The sequence below is a fragment of the Anser cygnoides genome, chromosome 21, assembly GCF_040182565.1.
Source record: "Anser cygnoides isolate HZ-2024a breed goose chromosome 21, Taihu_goose_T2T_genome, whole genome shotgun sequence".
Lineage (NCBI taxonomy): Eukaryota > Metazoa > Chordata > Aves > Anseriformes > Anatidae > Anser > Anser cygnoides.
The window spans coordinates 3,005,499-3,031,259 of NC_089893.1; the positions used below are offsets into that span (position 1 = coordinate 3,005,499).

Consider the following 25,761-nt stretch of genomic DNA (forward strand, 5'->3'; position numbering starts at 1 on the left):
TTGATTATTTATCTCCCGTTTAGCCTTTGACAGATCAAAGGCTCGGCAGAGGGGAAGCAGAGCTGGGCTGCGCATGAGAATGAGCCTCGATACATAATTAATTAACATAAAACAGTTTCATTAGGAGACGGTGTTACACGGCTGCTTGTCTTAAAAATTTAAACTGTGTAAAGAGAATGAGGGAAAACCCATCTCCCCGCCGGGCGGCCGGCGGAGCGCTGCGGGCTGACCCAGCCTGCCCCCTGTCCGTGTCCCAGCCCTGCCCAGTGACACCAGTGACACCAGTAAACACCAGCCCAGCTCCCCCCAGGCAACGGGACCGAGTTTGGGAACGCGCTCCCCAACCTTGCTCCCCACCCCTCTGCCTTAATTGCGTGCAGTGTCGCCTCCCGTTGATTATTAATCTGTTTTTAATTCTATTAAGAGATGGCCAGGAGAAAGAGTATCAATTTTAGATTAACAAGGTTATTAGCACTTAATTATGTGAGGTGCCTTTGTAATTGAAAAGGAAAAGAGGAAGCGCCATAAATATCCCCAGCCTCTAAGCTCCTCGGGGTTTGCGGGTGGCTCCTTTTATTCACGAGGATATGGAACCATAAATATTAAATATCTTGTGAAAAAAATTACGAGGAAGAGAGAGGATGCCCTCTGGATATTCCCGCGCTGAACGTTCTTGCATTTACAAATATTCATTAACTGGGATCTGCAAAGTTATTTCCACCAAGACTCGGAGAATGAGCAAGAGAGAGAGGTTATTTAAAAAAAGTAAGAGTCTAGAGTAAATATTATTAGTAATTTTTATCTCGGCATGTCCCTAATTATTCCATAATTAGGAAAAGCGCACACATGCATATACAATCACTAACCTGTCAGGCTTGGTGGTTTTCGCTCCCGGCCCCGCTGCCAGCCTGGGGAAGGGGTCGTTGCGCAGCCCAAAGCGGGGGGCTCGGGGTGAGCCCCCCCACGGTGCCCTCCCCTCGGCCCCAGCTGCCCTTCCCCTGCCCTTCCCCTGCACCCCGGGCCCTGGAGGAGGCCGCGGAGGCGCTGCCAGTTGGAGAAAAATTTAAATGACAAATCTTGGGCTCTTTTTAATTAAAAAATAATAGGAGATCTCAGCAGGAACCAGTTACAATAACGTGTCATTTGCCAGAACCTGCTTTATTGGAGCTATTTAAAACAAAAAAAAAAAAAAAAAAAAAAAAAAAAGGAGCCTGGTGGCCGGGAGAAGCCACATTTCCCTCCGTCAGTCTCGCTGATGGATGTCTGCCCCGGGGGCACGCACGGAGGCAGTGGTGGGGGTACCCCGGCCTGGAGAGCTGCGGCAGGGCACCCAGGGCTCGTTAGCTGCAGAGGGGCTCGTTAGCTGCTCCCAGGAGGCCCCAGCACCCTCCTCCCCCAGTCACCCCCTCAGGGCCCCGGTGGGGAGCAGGGGGGGAGGTCGGTGCCCCCATCCCACCTCCTGGTGGAGGCTGTGACCTGCTCAACGGAGCCAGGCGAGGAATTCAGAGGTGAGGATGGGACACCGGGGAGGGCAGGGACTGGGACCAGGAGCCCTGGAGGAGCGCACGGCCTCTGGGAGCCCCCCCAGCCCCTGCTTCCTCAGCAGGGTTTCCCAAAGCAATCCCCAGCGGCAGCAGAGCCCAGAGCAGCGCGGGGACGGGGGGAGCGGCACGTGTCGGGAACCGGAGACGGAGGGGCTGGAGGAAATTACAGCATTTCAGAGAAACCGCTTTCAGCTGTTTCCCAGCGTGAAGTATCGACACGCATACGTCTCTCTGCCTTCTGCGAACCTGCCCCGTTCATCTGCCGAGGGGGGAGCACAGCGAGGGTCTGCGGCTTTCTGGGGGCTTCCAGCAAAGGGCGACGGGGAGGAGGAGGCTGGCACAAGTGGCCAGAGGGCTGGCTCCAGGTCCCTGCAGCGGGCTCCCAGCCTGCCCGCAGCCACGCCTGACCCCTCAGCAGGAGGACGGGGGGGGCTCTCCTGTCCCCTCTTACGCTGGAGGGCCGGGTTAGATCCCCTACATTCACCCCGCTGCACCCAGAGCAGCCAGCGCAGCACTCACCCCTTGCCAACACCTGTGTGTGACCCCTCCAGCGCCCTCCCCCTGTCCCTCCCTCGCATCCTTCCCGTGCAGAGCGACTTTCCCCAGGCCGTGGTGGTGCAGAAGGACAGAGGCAGTGCTGGAACCCTCCGTCCGAGGCCGTCCCACGCCACCCACCCCCCTGCAACTGGGCAGGGGGCGTGGGGAGCAGCTGGTGTCACCCACCAGGAATTAAGCTCTTAATCTCAACTAAACACATTACTGATGAGCTCATCAACAAAAATCTAATTATTATGTGTGAGGCCAAGCTTAATTGCTTGTCCTTGACATGAATAATGCACCACGTAAGCCTATTAGCCAGTGTAAGCCTATTATTATTATTATCGTGCTCACTGTCAAAAGTATAAAAGTAAAACAGTCGAACAGGGGGAAAAAATAATGTTATGCAATTAGCAGCAAAATGCCAGACAAATAAGCTCATTAATTCTTAGAGGGAGCAAGCTCCACCAGTAATTAGCAACTGCCCGTTTGGGGGCTGGTCAGGGGTGAAGCCTGCTCCTGGCTGCCGGGACAGCGGGCAGAGGGACGGGGACGGCAGCAGAAAGGATGTGATGGGCAGGGGCTGGCGGCCACCCCCAGCACCCCCGGGACGGCAGGGGCACCCCAAAAGAGTGCAAATCCCTGGGGAAGCGTCTGAGAGGGAGCTGGAAGCCGGGAGCTGAAAGTTCACTCCCCGTCCCGGCAGCGGCAGCAGGGCCGGGGCTGGCAGCGCTCCCCCCTCACCTGAGCGCAGGCAGCGGCCCTCGACCTCCCCCCAAACCCCGCTCGGCTCCTCTGCAGCGTTTGCTAATTAAATCCCGCTAATGAGAAAATGAGGATGCAGGAGCCGGCTGAACAACGCTGCCTCCTGCGCACCCGCTCCTCGCAGACTTATCACTCGTCACAGGATGTTTACAATAATTTTTAATTTGTGCAATTATTAATCATTTTTCTATCTGCCTAATTTGCATAATAATTACTCTGCTTGGTGTTTGCCATGACTGTGAATGACAGTGTTTTAAATTAAATTAAGATTTTAATATTCATTTTTTTTTTTGGTTAAGGCTAATCAAGGTTGCCGGTAGACGCCAACCATGGCTGCTGCCCTTCCAGGAACGGTAACGAAGAGGTTCGCTCCCGGCGGCGCTCGCTCCATCTCCAACACCCCTCTCATCCCCGAGGAGCCCGGAGCATTTTCCAGCTTCTCTGCTGCCAAAAGCACTCACGCAGAGCCACGTCGGGGACAGGAGAGCTGCGTCAAAGCTCAGGACACGGACCGAGGGCGTGGGGGCAAACCAGCCTCCCTCCTCCTTGGCCCAAACGCGTGCCAGGCAGCAGCTCCCCGTGCCCCCAGGGTCTCCCTTCCCCGGGCTGGCAGCACCCTCTGCCGGCTGGCAGGGCCCATCCTCACCCCCCTCCTGCTGCCTCCCCGGGTGCGGGAGCCTTCAGCTTTCCTCCTCTTGCTGTCAAAGCAAAATGTGTGCTCAACGCCATCCTGACAGCGACGCTGCCGTTTCCGCTCCTTCATATCCCGGTCTTCACCGAGCAATAAGCCAAGGGCTGACCTGACACGAGCCTCCCAGGCCAGGTCCTGCAGCTTTCACAAGAGCTAAGGGAGCTCTGCTCTGCTTCCAAAGGGTGGCTACCGGCCGGCCCTTCAGCTCAGAGCTACAGGGAAAAGCATTCACACCTACTGTCAAATCTCAAAACTCCCTTGGAGCCACTTCCCACTGTCCTCCCGTCCTCCTAACGGAGCCCAGCACAGGGGGACGCTGCTGGTCAGGATGCTCCGCAGCAGGTCCGGGCTCCCCAGCAACTCCCGCTTGCAGCAGGTGCCAGCAGAAGGGGCCCCGCGTGGATCACAGCGCTCGTGCTCCCTCCACCAGCTCACGTTTGCAGGCCAGGCCTGGGCCACGCAGCACGCACCTACCCCGGGGAGGTGAGGACGGCACGAGCGGAGCAGGAGAGCCCCAGACCTGGTTTCTCCAGCAGGCACAGCCCCAGGGAGCTGCAGCAGCAGTGTATCGGCAGGCCCTTGGCAAGGCACCAGCACGACTCGAGGCTTTTTCAGTCCAGCGGCGCTCCCAGGCCGCTCAGCAGACGGGGAGAGGCGGCTCTGCTGTCCCTTCTCACGCTGAAGGGCCATTTCGGATCCCCTGGGTTATTAGGCCAGCTGCATCCACATCAGCCATCACCGTACTTGCCCATTTGCATCCAGGCAACGATATAAAAGGATTCATTTTAATGGTTAAATTGCATCATCTAAGCTCTCCTATACTCTGTTACTTCGCACAGATATATCTTGGCAAGGAAGTATCTGGTAATAAAATTGTAATAGATGTATTATATAAATTCAGTACCGTAGTGAGCTCTGCTCTAAGGTCCCTATGGTAGGAATAAACACGTACCTCCGTTTAAAATTTTAAAACTGGAGCCTTCAAAGTAAGTTGCAGGAGCAGAAGTTTATGCTGTTTGCAGGTGCTAAAAAAGCACCGTGCTTAGTACCAGTGCCATGATGGCTCTGCCTTCCTAAACAGCAACTTATGTTCCCTACTTTCATGCTAGCTAGCCAGCTGCGGTCTCCTGCTCCTCTGTAAGAAAGCAGCACGCTTCCACCCAGGCGGGGTGGACAACAAAGTACAAGCATCTAAACACAGCAACAATTCTAAGGTGAATTCAGTAATTCAACATTAACAAAAGTAAGAAAAAAAATAACAACACAAGAAAATACATCTCCAGAAGCACTCTTAAGTGAGATCAAAAACGAGTGTGTTAAAAGTAACTCTGTCCTTCAAGGCTGCAACTCCTCCTGGTTACAGGAATAAACCAGGACCTTGGTGGTGAAGGGAGAAGTACACGCAGAACCTGCGCGTGACTGAAGAGCGGGTTTTCAATATGCTGCAGCAGGCAGCTCTGCAGCACTGAACCATTACTGCCGCTTCCCACTACTGCCTCGCGCTCCCAAACTACCTTCCTGCCTGAGAGGCTACAGCAGGGCCCACACAAGCCCAGCGTTCCTTCACACTGCTTTTGTGTCCGCAAAAAATGAGCCCTGCTCAGGGCTGTTTCCCTCGGTTTAGCTATTAAAGTAGAAACCACAACTCACTCCCACAGGATCTACAAATGGCGCCTCATTCTCCATTCCTCTCCTGACCCCAGTCGCTGGCTGTGGATAGAAGTCCGTGGTTTATGTACTCGCAAGCAGGGATGGAGGGTACCTGTGCCCAGCAGCGAGGCTTTTCCGACTACCCCATAAATACCAGCGGGGCTGTCAGCGCAGCTACGGTCCAGCAAGTTCCCGCTTTTAGCTGGATAGTTACCAACAGACTCAGAAAAAGACGTTAGCAAAGTACAATTTGTTTGGCCAAGCAAACCACGGACTGTGATGGCAGCAGAGGAAATTACATCCAATCCTTTCACCAGCAGGCTGACAATTATTTACCCGCCTCATCCTTGCCTTGGAAAAAAAAACAGCACACGCAAATCAAGTAAAAAAAAGAAAGCTGTTATTTACAAGTGTACATACAGATTTCAGGATGGCTAGAAACATAACAGGGAATGAAAAACAGGGAAGAAAGTCTCAAGGCTCACACACTCCAGAGAAAACTTTGTCATTATATTCTCACCCACAGCCCTCCTACTGCTCGCGGATCGCTGCAAAGAGCAATGCTGGTGACTGGCCCCTGATCACTATTGAAGACAAGGCATCTCCATGGAAACTGCTGGCTGCAGTTAATACATGCTCTCTGGGACGCAAACAAGAACAACTGTATTTATTTCCAGAAGTGCTTTCTCGCAAGCAGGGTTTGAGTGAAACACTCTGCCTGGCCTCCAGCTCCAAGCCCGACAAATCTGATCACAAGAGAGGGGTTACGTCCCGCGCTGGAGCGAGCCCCCAGGCAGCAGTGGTGAGGAAGTGCCAAGCAGCACTGTCCAGAGAAACATCTGTGGGGACTAATCCACGACCATTAGCTACTCTGAAGCAAATAGTGGTCAGGGGAAACAGTTGAAGCAGCCTCTGCATGTTTATTTCCACAAGAAATCGACCCCCAAGGAGCTGCTGGAGCTTCTGAAGATTTTGCCTTCAAGTATAACACCGCGTGTTGTTCTTTCAGCCTCTTCCAGGGTAGAACCAGAGCGATAGATACACAGCAAGCAGCTTCCTGCCACAGACCAGCCCGCCTGGCACAACTCCAGCAGGACAAGGAGCAGCTCTGCTTTACTAATTTCACTGCAAGCCGATGACTCCGTGAACTAGAGGGCACAATAGCTGCACAAAACAGAAGAGAAGCCCTCTGGGCCCACTAGCAAGGACATGGGGGCAGATCTGACAGGAACCCAGAGGCAAATCAGCTCACAGTACTGAGTGTTAGGGCACAGATGCTCTCTGGAAGAACTCAACCACAACTGGAACAGACTGACCTACTGGATGAGGTTAACTCTCCAGCGACCAAGTTCTCAGCATACTTTCACCATGAAAAACCCTGAGATTTAAGACACCTGAAGATCTGTAGACCACCTTCAGAGGACAACGCATTTGGCGTAAAACAATTTAGCATAGCTTCTACAGCTTGTTAGACGAGGAATACATGGGCCAGGAGTCTGTGTCTGCAGCACCACACGAGGGAGCGCCAGAGAGCAGCAGCAGGCAGCAGCCACTGCACCTCCCCAGCACACTTGGCCACTGCAGCACCCCACGTAGCACCGCTGCAGCTCTCCACACTAGTCCACGCTGGCTGGCAGGAAATCCTCTTTCAGCAGCTCTCCTCTAAATGCAGCCTTGCCTCTTGGCAGACGGCCCACTGGGATATGCTGAGGGCAGCGCTTGGTCCAGGCAGACGGAGCCACTACTTAGGGCCCCGGCAGCGGCAGAAGGTGGTCCTCCGGTCCAGGCGTGCTGTTCTGCATGGTTTTCTTCTGCCTACATGTCCTCAACGCTCCACTTGTACGCAAGCTCCTGAACCGCCTTCTTGTTGGCTATCCTGGCAAAGCGCTGCTGCTCAAATCCATTGGACCTACAAAGCGATACCAAGACTGCAGTACAGGAGATTTTCTAAAGCAACAACACTTTTTTTTTAGAGACATCACAAGTTTTTCACTACTTTTGCTTTGCCGTCTCCAGCTGAGCTTCCACCTTGATCTGTGGTTAACAGCAGCTAGTGCCTTTGATGAGACTTCAGCGACTACATCCTGAGGCTGAGGGGGTCTCTCTGCCTCCTGCCCCGTGTTCACGTCACAGAAGCTATTTGCACCGTTGCTATCAGCCAACAGATGCAACGCTGTGCCAACACACAGCACAGCATGCTCCCCTGGTGCCTCGTCAGAGCCACTACAGGCCTTGAAGGACCTGACCAGATTAGAGCCTTGCTCCTTTCTGTCCTAGGCAAGGATGTATTTACCACCCGTTCATAATTGTTGGCAATGTAAAGGCTGAATATGCTAGATCTCATTCACTGTAAGCTCTTTGAAGTAAAAGCTCTTTTAGTTTTACTGTTATTCTACGATATCAATGTCTCAGGAACATTTATGTACCTGTCCACGCCATCCCAGCGATGCCCCGGCCATATGTTAAATCTGTTGAGTGGAGGTGCTGGTCCATTGTACCTAGGTTTTTCTAGAGACAGAAAGAGCAATACAACCATTTACTACTACAGCGCAATCTTGTGATCACATCACCCTAAAAGTATATATATCTACACAGATCTAACACACAGACTGCCCAAGAGCCAGCTGGAGCTCACAGTGGAAACTCCCAACACTCCCTTAATCAAACTGCAGTGTGCTGACTGCCTAAGTCACTGGATACACTCTCTACGGTAACAAATAACAGTAACAGTTACTAGTAACAAGCCACTAATAGCAAATACTGCTGTGTCACTAACTCCAGACAAGGACTAAGCTGCCATGAAGCAATGTTACGCTATTAATTAAACAGCAGCTGCACTTCTACGCTCCTTGGGCCTTAAAACCTACACCAGCGTAGCTTAATACCCATACCTTTCTTTTCTTTGTTCTCCTTGGCCTTCCTTTTTTTGATGAAGTCAGCCATGGGGTCTCCTTCTCTCTCCTGTTCTCGCAGCATTCGATCCAGATCCTGATCGTCAATATAACGGGCCAGTGGCTTCTGCATCTCTTTTATTGCATCTTCCACATTCTGCTGCTGTTGCCTCCCCTGTGCTAGCCTGAAAATGAACACAAACAAAGCTTTATCCCAAAACCACAGAATCCTTTACTGTGACTTGCAATCACAATCCTGAACTTCCGCTGTGCGCAGCATTCCCAATGCACATGCAGCAACGGACAGGATAATTCAGGGGGTCTCTAAGGCACGTTGGAGTATGTTGTAACCTGGTCCCAGGCTCGAACTCAAAACATTACTAACCTTCAGTCCCTGACCCTGTGAAATGACATGTCACCAAAACCACCGCTATAAGCGGTACCTTTGGTGGTACCAGAACTGGACGAAAAAGCAGGGAGTGGAGTTGTGATGCAAGACCCAGTGACCACAGATCTAGAAAGACCCTTACCCTTTTCCCCATCTGGCATATTGTTCATCTCTCTCGGACTTGGCTTCATCTTTCTGCTTCTGCTCAAGTCGTTCCTGCGCAAGGTCCCTCTTGCGGCCTGACTTGTCTCGGAAGACGGTTTCAGTGTGCCGGGATTCCTCTGAGGGTGACAGATGCCCTAAGTCACTCATTTTGGAATATTTCACAGTCTCCAGATAATTCAGTGACTAACTGTAACTCATCTCAGCATATTTTCCTTTTACGTGCTCTAGCCATTGAAAGAGGTTACCCACTGATAACAGGGAAGATCACAGCCTTTCCTTTTAGCTGCTGCCCCACACAGCCACACTCATACCACGAGCTCTTTGAACACCAGTTCACTTCTTCAGATTAGGACTTGCAGCGTAAAAGCCTCTCACCTCCCCAGCTATTTCACTAGCATTGCTTTGAAATCACCATTTATAAAGTGTGTTTTTTTTTTCCAAGAGGCCCACTGACCCTACCCCCAGGAATCCATCAGCACGTCTAGATGCTGCTCCACAGAGTTGCTCTCCATCACCAACCAGCACTCAGGACAGGGCCTGACACAGCATTAAGAACCAGCAGAAAGCAGAGAAAAATAAAGCAAGCTGGTGCTCGTCAGTGGTTTTAGACCCTTACCTTCCAAGCGCTTGTTACTTCTCTCACGCTTCTTGAGCTCTTGCTGCTCCCTCCGCAGCACATCAGCCGACACCAAGCCAGCTTTGACCCCAGACATCATCATGTTTGCCTGTGAATCAAACAAGAATCACACTTGCTGCTAGCTGAGAGCTGTCCAGTAACCCAGAGGCATAATGAGGGGATGGCCCAAAGTCAAGAGAAGTATCAGGAAGGACAGCCACGTTACAAAGCCACTCTGCTGCCAGCCCTGGGAACAGCTTCCACAGCCCTCCAAAAAAAAAAACAGCGGACTGAGACAGAGTCCCCTTATGCCTACCTCACGCCTCATCTCATAACAAGTTGACAGTCCAGCACAGCTGCATGGATGAGGTGTATTTCTGCTCTACAGTCCGTAAGCCATTGGACTTTTGAAGTTTTCTATCAGAAGGAAGTCATCTAGAGCTCAGATGGAAAGACAAAACCCCTACCTTCTTGGGAGATCCCTTGGAGTCACGGTGGTGATGAGGCGAGAGATCAGTGGGACTCCTCGAGCTCTGCTGATCCTTCCCAGTGGGCAGAGTCCTTCACAGAAGAGAGAAATCAGAGTCGGAAGAGTTGCTCTGACTCTGTTGAAGAGGACCCTGCTTAGGGGAATCACTACGGAACAGGCCTAACCTGCGATCCTTGCGTTGGGGAGAAAGGTCTGCATCGGAGGCGTTCCGGGTGGCCCTCCGTGGAGGCGGAGAATCGGAGTCATGCCTCAGGCACCTCTGAGGCGAGGGCACGTGCCTAGGCTTTTTCGTGTCCGGGGAAGCACCTGTAACGCAAACACATACCAGAATCACGGGAGGTCTAAACGTGGAGATGCGCGAGGTAACTCACGGAAAAATCAATACCTTAAGAGGTGACAAGCTGCAGGGAAAAGACAAACACGCGGCATCAGTCTTTAAATTCTATTCCTTTGAACATGCATTGCTTGGAGACGAGGTGTAAGTTTTCCTTTCAGACAAGTCTTTAAGCCTCACCCAGCTAACCTGTAGGTTAACTCTGCTCAAGCCAATAACAAGTAGGACTACAAGCACAAGCACTGGTTTAACCAACAGAAGCGGCAAACTGCCCGCTACCGTTCCCTGCTTACGGACTACTAACTCCACACTGCTCACCCTCAGAAGCATGCAAACACCACCACAGACGGGGCAGCCAGCAACGATCAGCAGAGACAGAACAAGCACTCTTGCAGACTCACCTTTTGTTCTACTTGGCTTTTTCTGACTAGGTGACCCAGACCTCTTTTGCCGACGTGGCGATGAATCTGGGTCAGAATCGTCTCTCTTCTTCCGTGGAGGGGACAGATCTGGAGTAGCCTGCCGCTTCTGACGTGACGAGGACTTGTCAGAGAAGCCATGCCGGAGATGAGGTTGCTCTCCTCCTTGCATCCCCCCTGACAGTGACTTTTCTGTTGTTTTGCAGCCCTTTTTTCCCGTTGCTGAACTGACTCTCTTTGGAGAGACATCAGGGGAGTCGTGGCGCTTCCGTCTCGGAGGGGAGAGATCGGGGGAGTCATGGCGCTTCCGTCTCGGAGGGGAGAGATCGGGGGAGTCGTGGCGCTTCCGTCTCGGAGGGGAGAGATCGGGGGAGTCGTGGCGCTTCCGTCTCGGAGGGGAGAGATGATGCGCTTCCGTCTCGGAGGGGAGAGAGAGTCGTGGCGCTTCCGTCTCGGAGGGAGAGAGATCTTGGGAGGTGATGGGGAGAGTCGTGGCGCTTCCGTCTCGGAGGGAGAGAGATCTGATGGGGGAGAGTCGTGGCGCTTCCGTCTCGGAGGGGAGAGATCGGGGGAGTCGTGGCGCTTCCGTCTCGGAGGGGAGAGATCGGGGGAGTCGTGGCGCTTCCGTCTCGGAGGGGAGAGATCGGGGGAGTCGTGGCGCTTCCGTCTCGGAGGGGAGAGATCGGGGGAGTCGTGGCGCTGTTGCCTGGGAGGTAAGAGGCTGGGGGAATTGTTTCTCTCTCGCCTGGGAGGAGACAGATCCGGGGAGTCATGCCGCAGTTGCCTTGGTGGCGTGTTGTCTGGGGAGTCGTGGCGCTGTCGCCTAGGAGGAGGACGGAAACTTCAAATGAGAATTAGCTTGTGTGTTTTGCTTTGCTGTCTCCAGACCGGAAACACGAACAAAATGGAACCTACAAAGCTACCAGGAGGACAGAATATCAGCAACCTGCATGACTGAGCCACAGACTTACCAAAACAGATCTGAGAAACCTTCCAAGACAACTTAGATCACAGGAAAACTCTGTTAGTATCACTTTAAAGTCTACAGGAACCCCCGTAACACTCAGACTATAAAACCCATTTTATGCCCTCATAAAATCACCTTCTCACGACAAAACGCCCCACCAGGCTGTCTCTGAGCCTGGACTCTGATCACAGAACATCCCACAACTGCTGTCAGAGGAGAGGCACATTGCAATGCTGCCATCCTCACTGTATTTCAGGTCTGCAGCCAGTCACCACCCAGATTTCTCTGATATCAAAGGACTGCAGGATGGCTGTTTGCATATCTTGCAAAAATCTAAACAACGTGCCAGCTGACAGCTTTTCTCCCCCATCCAGAGGGGATTCAACAGCAGAAGAGGTATCCCCGTGTATGCTACTTCTCCCACTGCAGCAGACTTTGAAACTGCAGAATGAGACAGAGGATGACCGAAACAAATAAAAAAAGGATTAACTAAGAGAAGAATTTGTAGCTGGAAATACAGACCTTGCGGTAGATTTGGCAGGTACTGAGATGTCCGAACTCTGGGAGTCTTCATTCTGGTCTACAAAAAAACCATCAGTAAGTTACCAGCAGTAAGGTTTTCCACAGACTGTGATCTCTTCAGCACTTAAAAGATTTTTTGCGAGCTACCAATATTTTTACCTTGCCGTTTTATTGTTTAAAACGGCAAAGCATTCAGGGAGAAGTGACAGGAAGGCCTAGCCTCACCTCCTAAAAGCTTCCATTTCGTATTTGTTCGGAACTCCTCCATGAGCTTTACTTCATCGGGACGCTCATCAACGAACTCTGCCACCTAAGGATGAAACGCCAGAGCAAACAACGCAACTTATAAAAGGAAAAAGAAACAGAAACGGGCTTACGCTCTGCAAAAGAAGCAAGTAGGTGCGACTACGTGGGTAAGAAGGATGTGTAAGCTGCCTGCTCGTGGGTGACAGCAGCAGCTGCCCAAGGGCTTGGACTCAAGGATTTTGGACTCGAGGCTTCTCTGCCCTTTGTCTTGAGTCCCAGGGGTGTTTGAGGAGAGGCTGGACGTGGTGCTTGGGGACACGGGGACATGGTGGGAGCAGGCGGCTGGGCCGGATGATCCTGGGGGGCTCTTCCAGCCCTAATGATGCTGCGACTCCAGCCCCAACGACCCTGCGACTCCCACCCCAACGACCCTGCGACACCCAGCCCGCACCGCAGCGCCCAGCAGCCCCGCTTTCTCTCCCCCCCTCGCCCCTCGGGGCCGTTCCGCCCCTCGCAGGCCCCGCCCGGTGCCCGCCGCCCCCCCGGGGCGCTCACCACGGGCAGGTCAGCCTCGTCCTCCTCCTCCTCCTGCTCCCCGCCGGCGGCCAGGCTGCTCCAGCTCACGTCGTCGTCCACGATCCGCATCCTGCGGGCGGGCCCGGGGCCTCCGTCAGCGGGGGGGGGGGGAACCGGGAGGGGGGGAACCGGGCCCGGCGGGGAGCGCGGAGCCGGGCCCGGGGCGGCACTGAGGAGGGGAGGAGGCCTCGGCCCCGCACTCACCCGGCCCTGGCGGCGCCCGGCGGCTTCTTCCTGCGGCGGCGGCGGGGCTGGGCGGCGGGCGGGCCGCTGAGGTAGCGCTGCAGGTACTGCGCCTTCGACAGGCCCCGCGCCGCCATGGCGGGACGGGGACGGCGGCCGGCGAGGGACACGGGGCGGCGATGGGGCGTGGCCAGGGGCGGCGGGGGCGTGGTCACCGAGAGATGGGGCGTGGCCAGGTGACGTGTGAACGGCGTGTGGGCGTGGCCACTGGGTGTGGGGGCGTGGCCACTGGAGTGGGCGTGGCCTCCCCCCCCCCCCCCCCGCGAGGAGCCGGGCGCAGGGCGGGAGCTGCAGGCGCTTTATTGGAACAACACCCGGAACACCCAAACCCGCCCCAAACCACCCCAAAACCACCCCCACGCGGCCCTCGCGGCGCTCCCAGCAGGCCCCCGGGAAGGAGCGAGTCCTGCTGCTGAGGAAGCGGAGGAAGGAGGACGGAGGGGGCTTGGCCCCGCTGCTATGGGTCCCGCTATCGGTCCGCCGCCGCCTCGTAGCCCTCGGTCCTCATGTCGTTGAGGCCCAGCTCCTCGTTCTGCTCGAACGTGCGCTCGTAGCGCTCCACCTTCAGCTCCGGGTCCTCCTCCGGGGCGTACACGTTCTGCGGGGCAGAGAGAAGCCTCCTGAGCCTCCGTCCCCTCCTGCATGGGGCTGAGGAGCTCCAACCCAGACAAACCCAACACCCCCGGACCCAGCCTCAGGCTTGTCCACCGTGCCCCAGACACAACTACCCGATTCCCAGCCCCTAATCCCACACACAGACACCGCTGCCATCATCCCTCCCCCCAATTTACCACCCGTCTTCCTTCCCCGGGCAGAGCCCGCAGAAACCCCCTCGTTACACAAGCCCCCAAGGAACCCTGACAGCCAAGACGCAAGGGAAAAAAGAAAATACACCCCAGCTGTTCAGAACACTTCAGGAAGTCTGAGTGCACACCACTGTACCTGAAGGTAGCTGTTGCCTGCTGGATCATCCATTATGAAGTGAGCCTTTGTCTTTCCTTCTATTATCTGCAGAAAGAGAGCACGCCAATACATTAAGGCTTTCTAGTCCTTCGGCATTTCTGGTACCAAGAGATCCACGGCACACTTCAGAGTGTTTAACATTTTCGTTAGTTAACAGCAGCTGCTTGACAAACATGTGAGAGCACAGAATACAAGCATAGAACAGCTCAAAGAGGTTCTGTGGCACTCGCCCTGGAGTTCAGTTAAACACACTCCATTAACTGGAACGACAAAACCACATTGGAGTTTGAGGGTTAAGAGGACACTCACCTCTTGCAGTCTGCCAACAAACTCTTGCAGCTTTTCTTTTTTGCTTGGAGTAGAGCTGTCCCCCAGAGTGAAGGGGTTTCTCTCAACCTGGAAGAGCAGACCCAGCACTTACGCAGGGCAGGAGAAACCCAGGAGAAACCCAGTCCCACAGTGTCCTTACCACACACAGGCCAAACATTAATACAGAGCTCTGGCTCTCATTAATACTGAGCTCTGCTGAGTGTCGAGAAGGACCCTTCAGCACAAGCACAACCAACACACCGTGCTGGGAAGGGAACAAGAAGCATGAGAGGAGCAGTGCACTGCTCTGCAGAGGAATACAAACACTTCTGGCATAGCTCCACTAGACAGCAGCACAGGACCACTTACCAGGTCTTTGATGTCCTTCAGCAGCCCTTCCAACGTGGTGAATTTCCCTCCCAGTGCTCCCATTCCCAGCTCAAACTCCAGCTCTGGAATCTCCACGCTGCACGTCTCCGACTGTAACAGGGACCCCCACCTGAGTCCTGACAGCCCACCCCACAGCTGGGCCACCAGGCACCCTCTGCAGGGGGGGGCAGTCAACAAGCAGGCGGGCAGGTATCCGAAGGCTCTTCACCTTTAGGATGTCTCTTGTCATGTCCGAAGGATCTGTAATCCGAAGGGTAATCCTGGTGCCCTGGGGTTCTATCGCTCCTCCAGACTTCACCTAGGAACACCTGGCAGTCAGTGGCCCCGACTTTTTTACTGGTCAGGCCATAGTTTATATAGAAGTCAGGCCATGACGCCCTCAGAGGGGCTGCTCTGGCAGCTCTGAGCTCGCAGTGCCAAGGCTGCACCAGACGCAGGGACAGCCCCTTACACTTAGGGAACTCAGGCAGGTTTGGAGCTCGATGACCCTCTTTCACTAAACGCAGCTCTTCTGTACAGAACTCTCTTCCCTCATTTGGGGAACTCAGGAGCCTTCCAGCAAGTTGAACAGACCCAGCCTAACCTCGCTGTACGCGTCAGCTTCAGCACAGCTTGCAGGTGATCTGGCCCCCACCCATAAGCAAGTCAGTTTTTCAGCTTTATGCTCAGTGCAGTGCACTTCATCAATGTACCTCATGAGACAGACTGTGAGCCCAGCCTCCCTGCTTGGCTTGCCCAAACTGCTGCGTTTTGAGCAGTGTGAAACACTGGCAGGGAGTCTGAGAAACATCTATCCATAAAAGAACAGAAGAACTCCCCCCAACACACAAAAAGAAGAAGAGCTCCATAGTTTACCAGCTCACCTCATTTGTCCTGTGCCCACAGGAGTCACAGTTTGTGGCCATGATAATCACTTCCTTGAAGTGGGGGATTTCTGGAGCAGGCAGTCAAGGAAAATTCAACAATAGAAAAATCTCAAAGTGGCCTGTGCCCTCTGCTAGATATCATTTATTCATGCCTTATGGATGCAGCAGAATAGGTCTAGGGCAGCACACAAAGCAACCCTCACCCTGGCCTTTGCACAGACCCCAGCAGACGCCACCAGCCTGACCCCCGTGCTGTCACTCACAGGATACGCACTAGCTTCATGTTTGTGTTAGCTGGAGCGTTGCACTCGGGGCAGTTGGTGTTGAACTGCAGTACCTAGATCAAAGGAACAAAAAGGGCAGTCAGGGAGTATCAGCCAGCCCCATGTACCAGAGTCACCTCGACACAGTCGTCATGAGATTGCAAAGTCACCCACCTCATTCCTCAGATCCTCTGCAGAATCAGCTGGCTTCTCATCCAACTCCTCTCCCTGCAACAGGAGAGGCCAGAAACAGCATTAACTTCTACCTGCACCTGCCTTTTCATTTGGGGTCTCCCAGGCAGCGAGGGACAGAGGAGTGCATGCCCAGGCCATGTGGCCTCACACGTGCAGAAAGCTGACACCACACCACCAGCGATGGGGAGGGCACAGCCGGCCAGGAAGGGAGCACAACACCCCCACGTTACCTCAATCCCCAGCATGGCAGCCTGCTGGGGAGTCCTCTTGTAATGAGTAACCACAAGAGCTTCATCCTTCTGTGGTGCATAGGGGTTCTCCACAAAGCTGTTCCCTGAAGGATCATCTATGATCTACAGCAGAAGAGAGCCAAAGAAAGCCTTAGGAAGCCAGCCCACACTTCCAACAGAATCGGTCTGCCCTTCTGCACATACTTACAAATGTGAAGGGGGAATGTACTTCTTTTAGCTGCTTTAATTTACCAATGAACTCATCTATTTTACTTGCCACCTCTTTGTCTGTTGCCTGCAAAGAGAGGGACACATTTGAGAGTGACGTCAGGGGTAACCCAGAGCTGAAGATGATGCTGTCAATAGAACAAACCAGAGCCTGATACGCTTCTAATCAGCAGAGTGGAGAGCCAATAGGTAGGGGAGCAACAAAGTAAGCATGTACCAAATCTCTAAAGAGATTCCTCTTTCACAGCATCTTACCCAGCGGACAGGCTGGTCCTGCTCCAGGCCCGCAACAGCTCTGTCAATTATGCCTTCAATGGTGGTAAGAACTTGAAAGGGAGAGAAAACAGAAGCATCGGCAGCATTAAGTACACCACAGCAGTGGTGCTGGCCCTGCCAGCTCGCACTGACCACACGCACAGACACGAGGCCGGCTCCTCACACTGCCTTGGAGGTGATGGAGGCATGCAAAGGGGGCGCAGGCGCCATACCCACCTCCTTTCTGGGAGAAGGCAGGGATCTCAAAGTCCAGCTCTGGAATCCGAGTCGTGGCGCAGTCAGTCTTCACAACCTCCCTGTTCATGTCCTGCACGCGACAGTTCACGATCGCCACGAGCACCCTGCGCAGGCCCAGCACCTCCCACACCCTGCCGAGCACGCCGGGGCACGCAGCTCTCCCGGAGCAGCAGCCTTAGCCCCGGGCCAGCTCCAGCAGCCTCCCCGCTTGCTGTGGCGCACGGCCGGGACGCCACGCTTGGAGCTGGGGTTTCGGGGACCGCTCAGCGCCCAGCTCAACCCCTGCCCCCCCCACCCGAGGGGCAGCCTCCTCACAGCCCCGGCGAGGCCGGCGGACGCCCCTCATCACAGCAGGGCACGCATGGAGAGCCCCGCACCGCCGCGGCCGCGCGCTCAGCGCCACGCCACCGTTACTGCCGTCACGGCCCGGGGCTCAGCGCTGCGCTCCCGGCAGGATGAGGCCCGGCGCGGGACAGGGGCGCCGCTCACCTGCCGGGAGGCCACGGCCAGGGCGTAGCGCACGCCGCGCTCCTGGATGCTGCCGGCCGCCTGGATCTCGGCGTCGGCCCAGCCGCAGGCCCCGCAGGAGAAGGAGCTGACGATGAGCTCCCTGAAGAACGGCACCCGGGTCAGCAGCAGCCGCGTCACGCCCTGCAGCGGGGCACGGTGAGGTGCGGGGGCCGCTCCCGGCCCCGCCGCCGCCGCCACCACCGCCCCCCGGCCGCCCCCCGGCGCCTCACGTTGCGGTGGCACTTCATGCACAGCGACTCGATCTCCGCCGGCCGCTGCTCGCCGTCCTCGGCGCCCACGGGGCGGAACAGGGCGGCCGCGGCCCCCCCCGGCCCGGCCCCGGCCTCCGCCGCGCCCAGCGCCGACATCTTGCGGCACGGCGCGGCCCGCACCGCGCCTGCGCGCCGGGCCGCCACGTGAGGGCGGGGACACGTTGTGGGGGGGGGGGGCGGCCACGTGAGGGCGGGGCCACGTGGGGAAGGGGGAGGGAATCGGGGGAAGGCGGGCGGGGCGGCGCGTCTGTTATGAATGGCCGCGCCCGGGAGGCCACGCCCACTGGGCGGTGGCCACGCCCCCTCCTCGTGGCCCCGCCTCCTCCCACGCGTGTCCGAGTCTCCCCGCGGCCCCCGCAGAGCGCGTGGAGCCGAGGAGGAGGAGGAGGGGGAGGAGGGGGAGGAGGAAGGCAGGGCTTCGCGGAGCAGCCTGCAGAGCCCGGGGACGGCCGCCCCCAGCAGGACGTGGGGCCCGGGTGAAAATCGCCCAAACGTGGGCCCGGGTGGGGGTGCTCTGGGCGGGGGCAGGCGGCCCCCCCGGCAGCGCTGGGTCTGTGGGCTCCTGCCGGTGGCTCAGCGAGTCACGGAACACCCCGGGGACACGGACACGGACACGGACAGGGCAGCACGCGGATATCACGGGACGGGTTCAGGGCACCCTGTGAATCCACCCCCTGAGCCGCGTGAGCAGGGACGGCCGGGGGGGGCTGCTCCTTCACCCCCTGCCTGGCTCTGGGCCGCCCCCCTGCCGCGGGCAGCCTGGGGTAACCGTGGCACCCACCCGGCAGGGAGGCCAGGAGGGTGAGCAGACGCGCAGCCTTCGGGGTCATGATCTGCGGGGTGATCCAGCAGCAGTGGAGCTGTAGGAGAAGGAGAAAAGGAGGCGTCAGCTCGTGCCGCAGCTCCTGTCCCTTCGGTCCTGCATCGCGCTCCCCAGGCACACCGGGGTAACGTCGGTCCCCAGGGGAGCTGCGAGGCGAGGCCGGCCGTGCTCTCCTGGGGACGAGGCGTCCCAGGGCCGGGCGGCTCCCTGCCCCTTACCTGGCCGCTGCTCACCTCCCGCATCCCCCGTGCGGGGTGCCCGGCACGGGCTCACTTCATACGGGCGCCCACGGGAGGCAGAAGAGCCCGGCGATAAGCGCATCGGCAGCGGGAGACCTTTTGGACCTCACGCCATGTAAATGCAACGTGGAGGTTCACCGGCGTGCCTGAGGCATGACGTGAGTGCAGGCATCTGACCACCGCCTGCCCGCGCATCCATGCCCCGCGCCAGCCCGGACCCCCGGCCGGCCAGCCTCAACCCCCCCGGGCTGCAGCCCCGAGCCCACCCGCTCCCTGAGCATCCACACCTGGGGACCACAAAACCCCAGCCCTGGCAGGGTTCGCCCATTTCTTTTAGAGATTTTCCCCCAGTGAAAAACACGTCCGTGTCCTCAGTCCGGCTCTTGTCCCCGTGAAGAGCGGCTGCTCCGAGAGGGGCAGGAGAGCCCCGGTGCCAGCCAGGCAGGGGCTGCTGCGGGCGGCTCCCCCCCGGCCGCTCACCCGGGCTGCTGACACCGGGCTTTGAGTGTTTGCTCTGAAGCAACCCAGCAAACAGGGGCGGGAGCAGACCTGCTGCAAGAGGCACCTCTGGGGCTGCCTCGCACCGGTTGGGCTGGGGGCCAGCACCCGCTGCGTCTCCGTGCGCCTTGGGCAAAGTCCGGCACGCGGAGTGAGGCCCCAGGGGACTCCTCCGGTGCCCACATCCCCCCTGCTCCCGTGCCCCTGCAACAACCCCGAGCACCCCGAGGTGCTCTGCTGGTGGAGCCACTGCGAGGTGTCCCCATCGTGTCCGGGTACCGGAGGGGCTTGGGGCTGGTCGTCCCTCTGGGGACATGGGACCGGAGCAGGGGGCCCTGGTGCTGCAGAGAGCCTGCTGGTGAGGCCCGGGGCGCCCAGCCCCTGCCATGGCAGTGGCTCCAGCGGGGATGCTCGGCGTTATGCCTCCCCCTCCGGAGCCCCGGGGGAGCCCAGGTGCCACAGAGACACTGCAGCACCGTGGTGCAGTGACGCCCCAGGCTCAGCCCCCGTGTGGGGGCAGCCAGCCCTGGCTGGTGTGCTCACCTGGCAGAAAGGTTCCTGGCCCCCACACAGCACCCGCAGCCTGCCCTGGCCCCCTCCCAGCCCCACGTCTGTCCCCGGGCCCAAATCCAGAGGTGAGGCCAAGAAACACCCGGGGGGTTTCGGGACAGCAGGGTGCAGGGGGAAGGATGGACACAGACCACCAGGTGCATCACAACGCGCCAGTTTATTTCTGCCACGCGGAGAAGCCCTGAATGCTACTGGGGGAGGGAGGGGGGGCTCAGCTCTCTGCCTGCTCTGTGGTGCTGAGGAAGGTGGCCACCTTCTCCCGCACCTCCTTCTCCAGCAGGTCCAGGTGGTCCTCCACCCCCGCGGTGCCCGACTCCAGCTTCTGCCGCATCTCCTCCAGCCGCTGCACCAGCTGCTGCCTGAAGGCCTCGCCGACGGGGGCCGCCTGCCTCTGGAAAGCCTCCACCGTCTGCCCCACGCGCTCCTCCAGCTGCTGGGCCAGCGGGGCCAGCCGCTGCTGCAGCCCCTCGGCGTCGCTCTTCAGCGCCTGCTGCAGCTCCAGCGCCAGGGGGCTGAGCTGGGAGCGCAGCTCCTCCAGGTTGGTGGCCAGGCGGGTGCGCAGCTCCTCGGCCGCCCGCTCCATCTGCAGCGAGAGGCTCTCCAGCTGCCGGTTGAGGCCGTCCTGCACCTCCTGGGCGTAGGGGCTCAGCCCCTTGCGCAGCCCCTCCACGCTCTGCGCCACCTGCCCCTTCAGGTCGTCGGCCAGCGGCGTCAGCTGCCCCCGCAGGTTCTCCACGCTGCTGTCGATCTGCTGCTGCAGCCGCTCGGCGTAGGGGCTGAGGGAGGCCTGGATGCTGCCCGCGTTGTCCTGCAGCCGCTCCCGCAGCTCGGTGGCGTAGGGCTCCAGCGCCCGCCGCAGCTCCCCGGTGCCCCGGTCCACCTGCGAGCGCAGCTCCTCGGCGTAGGGGCTCAGCTTGGCCTGCAGCTCGCGGATGTTGGTGCCGATCTGCTGGTGCACCTCGTCGGCGTAGGGCGCCAGCTTGGCCTGCAGCTCGGCCAGCTCCCTGCGGATCTGCTCCTTCAGCCGCTGCGAGTCCTGCGCCAGCCGCGCCTGCAGCTCCGTGGCGAAGGGCACCAGGCGCCGCTGCAGCTCCTCGGTGTACGAGCTCATGCTCTTCAGGTTGCTCTGCAGCAGGGTGCTGGGGAGAGCAGGTGGTCAGTGCCCAGCGCCCAGCGCCCAGGGTCCAGCGCCCAGCGCCCAGCGCCCAGCACCCAGCACCCAGGCAGCCCTTCCCCTTCCCTGCAGCCCCGAATGCCGCAGCAGCCGCTGCACTTACTTGATCTGCTTGGTGATCTCGGCTTCCTGCAGCTGGTCCACGGTCTCCTTGGCATTGCTGCCCAGCTCACTGAAGTACTTCCAGAGCACGGTGGCCACCTGGTCCGCGCTGACATCGGCCTGCGTCCCTGCAGGCGCATGGACGCGGGGTCAGAGCTGGCACTTCCGTGCCTTGAGACCCCCCCAGGGACGTCACACCAGGTCCCCGTCCCTCCCCAGGGCAGAGCCCCGTGCTCAGCCCCGCAATCCCCCCATGGGCCCAGGACCCTGTGATGCCTCACCTGCGATGGCAAGGAGCGCCAAGAAGAGGGCGGCCGCCTTCGGAGACATCCTGAGCGGTGCAGGAGAGGCTCCCCTGTGCTGCTGCCTCCTGTAGGACCTGCTGAGCCGGGCAGCGCCGCCCGCTATTTATGCTCCCCGAGCAGCCTCGCAGCTTCCACGCAGGCCTGCGCCACGGGCCCCGGGCTTGGACTTTAGCAAGGTCGCGACGTGGAAGCGCCTGACGTGTGCGCGGCGCTGATAGCACCCGCGGCTCTGCCAGCCCTCTGGCAGGGGGCCAGGGGCCAGCGCTGCCAGGACGTGTGGGCAAGGCCAGCGAGGGGACGGGGGGAGCACGGGGACCCGGGGCTGAGACCCTCCTGGGACGGGGAGGCTGGGGCAGAGGGGACAGCACGCCAGAGTGGAGGCCGGCGGGGATGTGCGGTGCTGGGGCGCAGCACAGGGGTGGCAGGGGCAGGGAGCAGCCGGGCACCAGCGATGCTGAGGTCCAGAGAGCCAAGGCCAAGGCCCTGCGCCGCTCCCGGCCTGAGCACCTCGGGGTGCCCGGGGCTGGGGACGCAGCCTGGGCACTGCCAGCAGCCCCCCCAGGGTCACAGCCCCCTGAGCAGAGCCAGCCCTGCGTTACCCCACGCCAGGAGCGGGTGCCACTGGATGTCACCCTTGTGCTGTGCGAGCCCACGCCAGCCCCGGGCCTGTCCCCACGGCCACCCTCACCCCGGCGTGGCTGCACGCACACGTGTGTGCACATGCACATGCACAGCCCCCAGCCAGCCCCTGCAGCCTTGGCCCCCAGTGCTGGGGGATTTCTCAACTCGGGGCGGGGGGAGAAAAACCCACCCAGAGCAAACCTGGCAGCGGGAAAGGGCTCTGGGAACGCACCCCCTCCCCGCGGCCACTCCGCCGCTGACCTTTGCACAAGCACCCTCGGAGGCGGCTGTTGGGGAGGGTATAAAGTGGGAGGCCGGGGCTGCCCCCGTGGAGCAGAGCCCCAGCGCAGCACGGCCAGGTGAGTGGGGAAGCCCCCGGCAAGCATCAGGGCCGGGACAGGCGCCAGGCACCGGGGAAAGGGGTTGGGGACGGGTCCCACGCCCGCCGCCCCACGCCACGTGCTCTGCTCTCTCCCCAGCCATGAAGGTCTCCGTCCTGCTCCTGCTCGTCTGCGTGGCCGTCCTGGCGGTGGGAGCACGTAAGGGCGACGGGAGGAAGGGGGAGGACGGAGCTCGGGGTGCGCGGGGTGCAGGGGTGCGCACACACCGCTCCCACGGGGCTTGTGCTTGCAGGGGCCGACACGCCCGATGACACAGACACGGTGGTGAGGAAAGTGCAGGAGTACGTCAAGCAAGCCACCGACGTGGTCAAGTCGGTCTTCACCACGGTGCAGGAGTCAGAGGCAGCTCAGCAAGCCAGGTGCCCCCGCGCCCCCCCCCCCCCCCCACCAGCTGGGCACCCTGCCCCGCGCCCCGTGCCCACCGGTGCGCCCCCGGTGCTGTGCTCTGACCCCGGTCCCCTTGCAGGAAATGGCTGTCGGACAACGCCGACGTGGTGAAGCAGCAGCTGGCCCGGCTGAAGGAGCAGCTCTCCGAGTTCTGGAAGCTGACGCCGGGCGTGTAGCCCCACCGCGGGCTGGCGGGGGGCGGCCGGGTGCGGGTCCCACCTGGCCACCGGCCCTGGCTCCCCCAAGGAGCGACGCGTCCCCATTGTGGCGGTTCTTGTAATAAAATGGAGCTGAAGCGAGATGGGTGGCTGTGCCGGGGGTCACTGGGGGCACGGGGTGGCGAGGAGGAGTGTGCAGCGTGGGCGAGGAAGGGCGTGGGCTGGGGGTGGGCACCTCTGCCGCGGGTGAGCACCGCGCAGCACCAACACACGCACACGTGTATCCGGGGTGGCGAGGAGATGGGGGCCTCTCCTGCAAGCTGGGGGGGGTTCAGCCGACACCAAAGCAGCCCCTGCCGTGCCTCCCCCCCCAGCAGATGCTTCTCAAGGCGTTCAGCATGACAGAGCCTGTGCTGGCCCAGCGCAGAGCCCTCAGCACAGGGAGAGCTGCACGGGGCTGCGGCAGGCGCGGAGCTGGGGCTGTGCCCTGGGCAGAGCTGGGGCCGGCACCCGCAGGGCTCAGAGGTCGGTGGGGGCAGCAGGGAGAGCCCCGGGCACCCACCCTGCCACCTCCCTGTCCCTGCTTCCCCTGGCCCCCCCAGCACCCCCTGCCCCAGGGATGCAGCTGAGCCCGGTGCTACTCGCTGCACCCGTGCGTCCCCCTGCAGGCTGCCCCCCTCCAGCATCCACTGCAAAGACTGAGTGAGCTCCAATAACTTAAGTCGTGTTTATTTGATAAAAGAGAGGCGAAGCTGAGACAGACTCCGGTTCGGGGAGGGAAGGGGGTGTGCGAGGAGGAGGTCCCTGGGGGGGCTCCCCGGGGCTGGCCTGGCCCGGGGCCCCCGGAGCCGGTCCCCTCGGCCACCCCGGGTGCCGGGCAGCCCGGGCAGAGCGGGGGCGGCAGCGGGGGCACTGCGGGAGCGGGACGGGGTCAGTCCCTGGCCGCGCCAGCCGGCCGCTCAGGCCACGGTCTTCTGGAGTTCGTCCAGGAGGGAGATGAAGCGGGTCTTGAGGTTCTCGGCGTAGGGGGTGAGGCGCTCCTTGAAGTCCTGCACCAGGGGGGTCATCTTCTCGCGCAAGTTGCTGAGGTGCTCCACCACCTTGGCCTGGTACTCGGCGGCCTGGGGGATGCCCTTCTCCCGGATCTCCTCCAGCTTCTGGCTCAGCTTCTGCCGCAGCTCGTCGCTGTAGGGTGCCAGGTTCTTGCGCAGCTCCTCCACGTGGCCGCGCAGGCGGTCCCGCGCCTCCTCAGCCACCGGGGTCAGCTTCTGCTGCATCAGCTCCACCTTCTGCTTGGTGAGCTCCTTCAGCTCCTGGGCCACGGGTGCCAGGCGCTGGCGGTACTGCTCCAGCTCCTCCGTCCACTTGGTGGAGAACTGGTCGAGGAAGGGCCGGATCTTCTCCTTCACCTCCTCCAGGTCCTTGGTCAGCTCCGTGCGCAGGCTCTCGGTGTCCTTCAGCCACATCTCCCGCACCTCCTTGTAGTAGGGGGCCATGTCCTCCCGCAGCTTGGCGGCGGCGGCGCCCAGCGTGTCCAGGTTGTCGGCCAGCTTCAGGCTGGGGAGAGCAGAGCCAGGTCAGGCACGGTGCTGGGCGCGGGGACACGGCCGCCAGGACCCCCCCAGGGCAGCCCCCCCCACTTACTCCAGCTGTTTGCCCACGGCAGAGGCCTCGAACTGGGCGATGGCATCCTTGCCGCTGGCCTTCACGGTCTCCAGGTAGACGTCCACCAGGTCCTTGAGGCGGTCCAGGGGCGCCTGGGGCTCATCGTGCTGCCAGAAGTAGCGGGCCTGGGTGCCTGCGGGGACAGACGGCGTGCTCAGGACAGACAGCCAGGAGATCCAGGCAGATCCAGCCCCGCTGCTGTGCCCGGGACCCGCTGAGCCCTCACCACCCCGGGGGTATTCCCGGAGCCACAGGAGGCGCGGGGCCGTGGCTTGGCTTTGCAGAGCGGTTGGGAAGCCGGGTGCTCCCCGCAGCGCTTGCACCGGGCTCGGCTGCCCCGTCCGCGGGGGTGAGGAGTGCCTGCCCCGTCCCCGTCCCCGCTGCCCCCCTTTGGACCTACCCGTCAGGAAGAGCAGGGCGAGGGTCACCACCACGACTCTCATCTTCGGGCCGAACCTGGGGGCAGAGCAAGGCAGTTGGGTGAAGGGAGCCCTCAGCAGAGCCAGCCCAGGACCCGAGCCCCCCGACCCAGCACCAGACACCCCAAGGGTGCCCCCGGTGGGTGAGCGTGTGGGACGGTCCCTGCGTGGCCCCCTCCCGCTCTGGGGCAGGACGCCGGTCCCGTGCCCCGGCTGGGGGTCCTGGAGCAGCCCCGGAGCCGGGGGCAGCCTGGGCGAGCATCCCGTCCCGGGGCGGCGCGGGCTCTTACCAGCGCTCTCCTGCCACCGCTCTGCTGCTGCTCGTCCCGTGTGAGCCCGCTGCTTCCCCGTGGCTGCTATTTATGCAGGAGGGGCTGCTCCCGCCGGAGATAAGCCAGCGCTGCAGCCCAAGAAATCACTCCCCGGCGCGGGCGATGTGGCGCGGAGAGTTCAAGGATCGTGCGCACAGCCCGGGCGCGGGCCAGCACGCCAAGGAGCGCCGGCTTGGCAGGGCCGCGAGCAAACAGGAGCTCCCCGCGGGACGCGGCGCGCTGGCCAAGGAGCCTGTTTACGCTCCGGGTGACCCAGATTCCTGCCCGCTGCTCCGGCCCCACCA

General features: G+C 59.8%; 5 protein-coding genes across 6 annotated transcripts; 1 reads left to right on the plus strand and 4 right to left on the minus strand.

Annotated features, from left to right (window-relative positions):
• Nucleotides 1–5,565: 5,565 nt before the first annotated feature.
• BUD13 (BUD13 homolog) lies at nucleotides 5,566–13,191 on the minus strand. Its single transcript, XM_048063525.2, is given in 13 exon segments — nucleotides 5,566–7,096; nucleotides 7,614–7,695; nucleotides 8,079–8,263; nucleotides 8,609–8,747; nucleotides 9,248–9,356; nucleotides 9,715–9,808; nucleotides 9,902–10,043; nucleotides 10,473–10,898; nucleotides 10,901–11,313; nucleotides 11,980–12,037; nucleotides 12,205–12,289; nucleotides 12,781–12,871; nucleotides 13,006–13,191. Coding segments are annotated over 13 exon segments (2,034 nt in total). The 5' UTR covers nucleotides 13,122–13,191; the 3' UTR covers nucleotides 5,566–7,002.
• A 136-nt stretch (nucleotides 13,192–13,327) lies between these two features.
• Nucleotides 13,328–17,927, minus strand: ZPR1 (ZPR1 zinc finger). Its single transcript, XM_048063526.2, has 14 exons — nucleotides 17,742–17,927; nucleotides 17,491–17,652; nucleotides 16,981–17,071; nucleotides 16,744–16,814; nucleotides 16,469–16,555; nucleotides 16,261–16,383; nucleotides 16,010–16,063; nucleotides 15,843–15,909; nucleotides 15,570–15,640; nucleotides 14,915–15,004; nucleotides 14,686–14,796; nucleotides 14,317–14,403; nucleotides 13,987–14,052; nucleotides 13,328–13,642 (listed from the first exon to the last, which is right to left on the minus strand). The coding sequence occupies exons 1-14, from the start codon at nucleotides 17,877–17,879 to the stop codon at nucleotides 13,514–13,516; spliced, it is 1,347 nt and encodes a 448-aa protein (XP_047919483.1). The 5' UTR covers nucleotides 17,880–17,927; the 3' UTR covers nucleotides 13,328–13,513.
• Nucleotides 17,928–20,051: 2,124 nt separating this feature from the next.
• LOC125182720 (apolipoprotein A-IV) lies at nucleotides 20,052–21,604 on the minus strand. Its single transcript, XM_048063216.2, has 3 exons — nucleotides 21,471–21,604; nucleotides 21,191–21,317; nucleotides 20,052–21,052 (listed from the first exon to the last, which is right to left on the minus strand). The coding sequence occupies exons 1-3, from the start codon at nucleotides 21,517–21,519 to the stop codon at nucleotides 20,125–20,127; spliced, it is 1,104 nt and encodes a 367-aa protein (XP_047919173.2). The 5' UTR covers nucleotides 21,520–21,604; the 3' UTR covers nucleotides 20,052–20,124.
• On the plus strand, nucleotides 21,563–23,204 carry APOC3 (apolipoprotein C3). Of its 2 annotated transcripts, XM_048063217.2 has the most exons (4): nucleotides 21,563–22,474; nucleotides 22,595–22,654; nucleotides 22,749–22,875; nucleotides 22,983–23,204. In XM_048063217.2, exons 1-4 carry the CDS (start codon nucleotides 21,946–21,948, stop codon nucleotides 23,077–23,079), a joined length of 813 nt encoding a protein of 270 aa, XP_047919174.2. In that variant the 5' UTR covers nucleotides 21,563–21,945; the 3' UTR covers nucleotides 23,080–23,204. The 2 variants fall into 2 exon arrangements, with proteins under 2 accessions (XP_047919174.2, XP_066837252.1); XM_066981151.1 differs by lacking the exon at nucleotides 21,563–22,474 and having other exon boundaries at nucleotides 22,481–22,654.
• A 570-nt stretch (nucleotides 23,205–23,774) lies between these two features.
• On the minus strand, nucleotides 23,775–25,575 carry APOA1 (apolipoprotein A1). Its single transcript, XM_048063218.2, has 4 exons — nucleotides 25,436–25,575; nucleotides 25,127–25,182; nucleotides 24,706–24,859; nucleotides 23,775–24,618 (listed from the first exon to the last, which is right to left on the minus strand). Exons 2-4 carry the CDS (start codon nucleotides 25,167–25,169, stop codon nucleotides 24,021–24,023), a joined length of 795 nt encoding a protein of 264 aa, XP_047919175.1. The 5' UTR covers nucleotides 25,170–25,182; nucleotides 25,436–25,575; the 3' UTR covers nucleotides 23,775–24,020.
• Nucleotides 25,576–25,761: the final 186 nt, after the last annotated feature.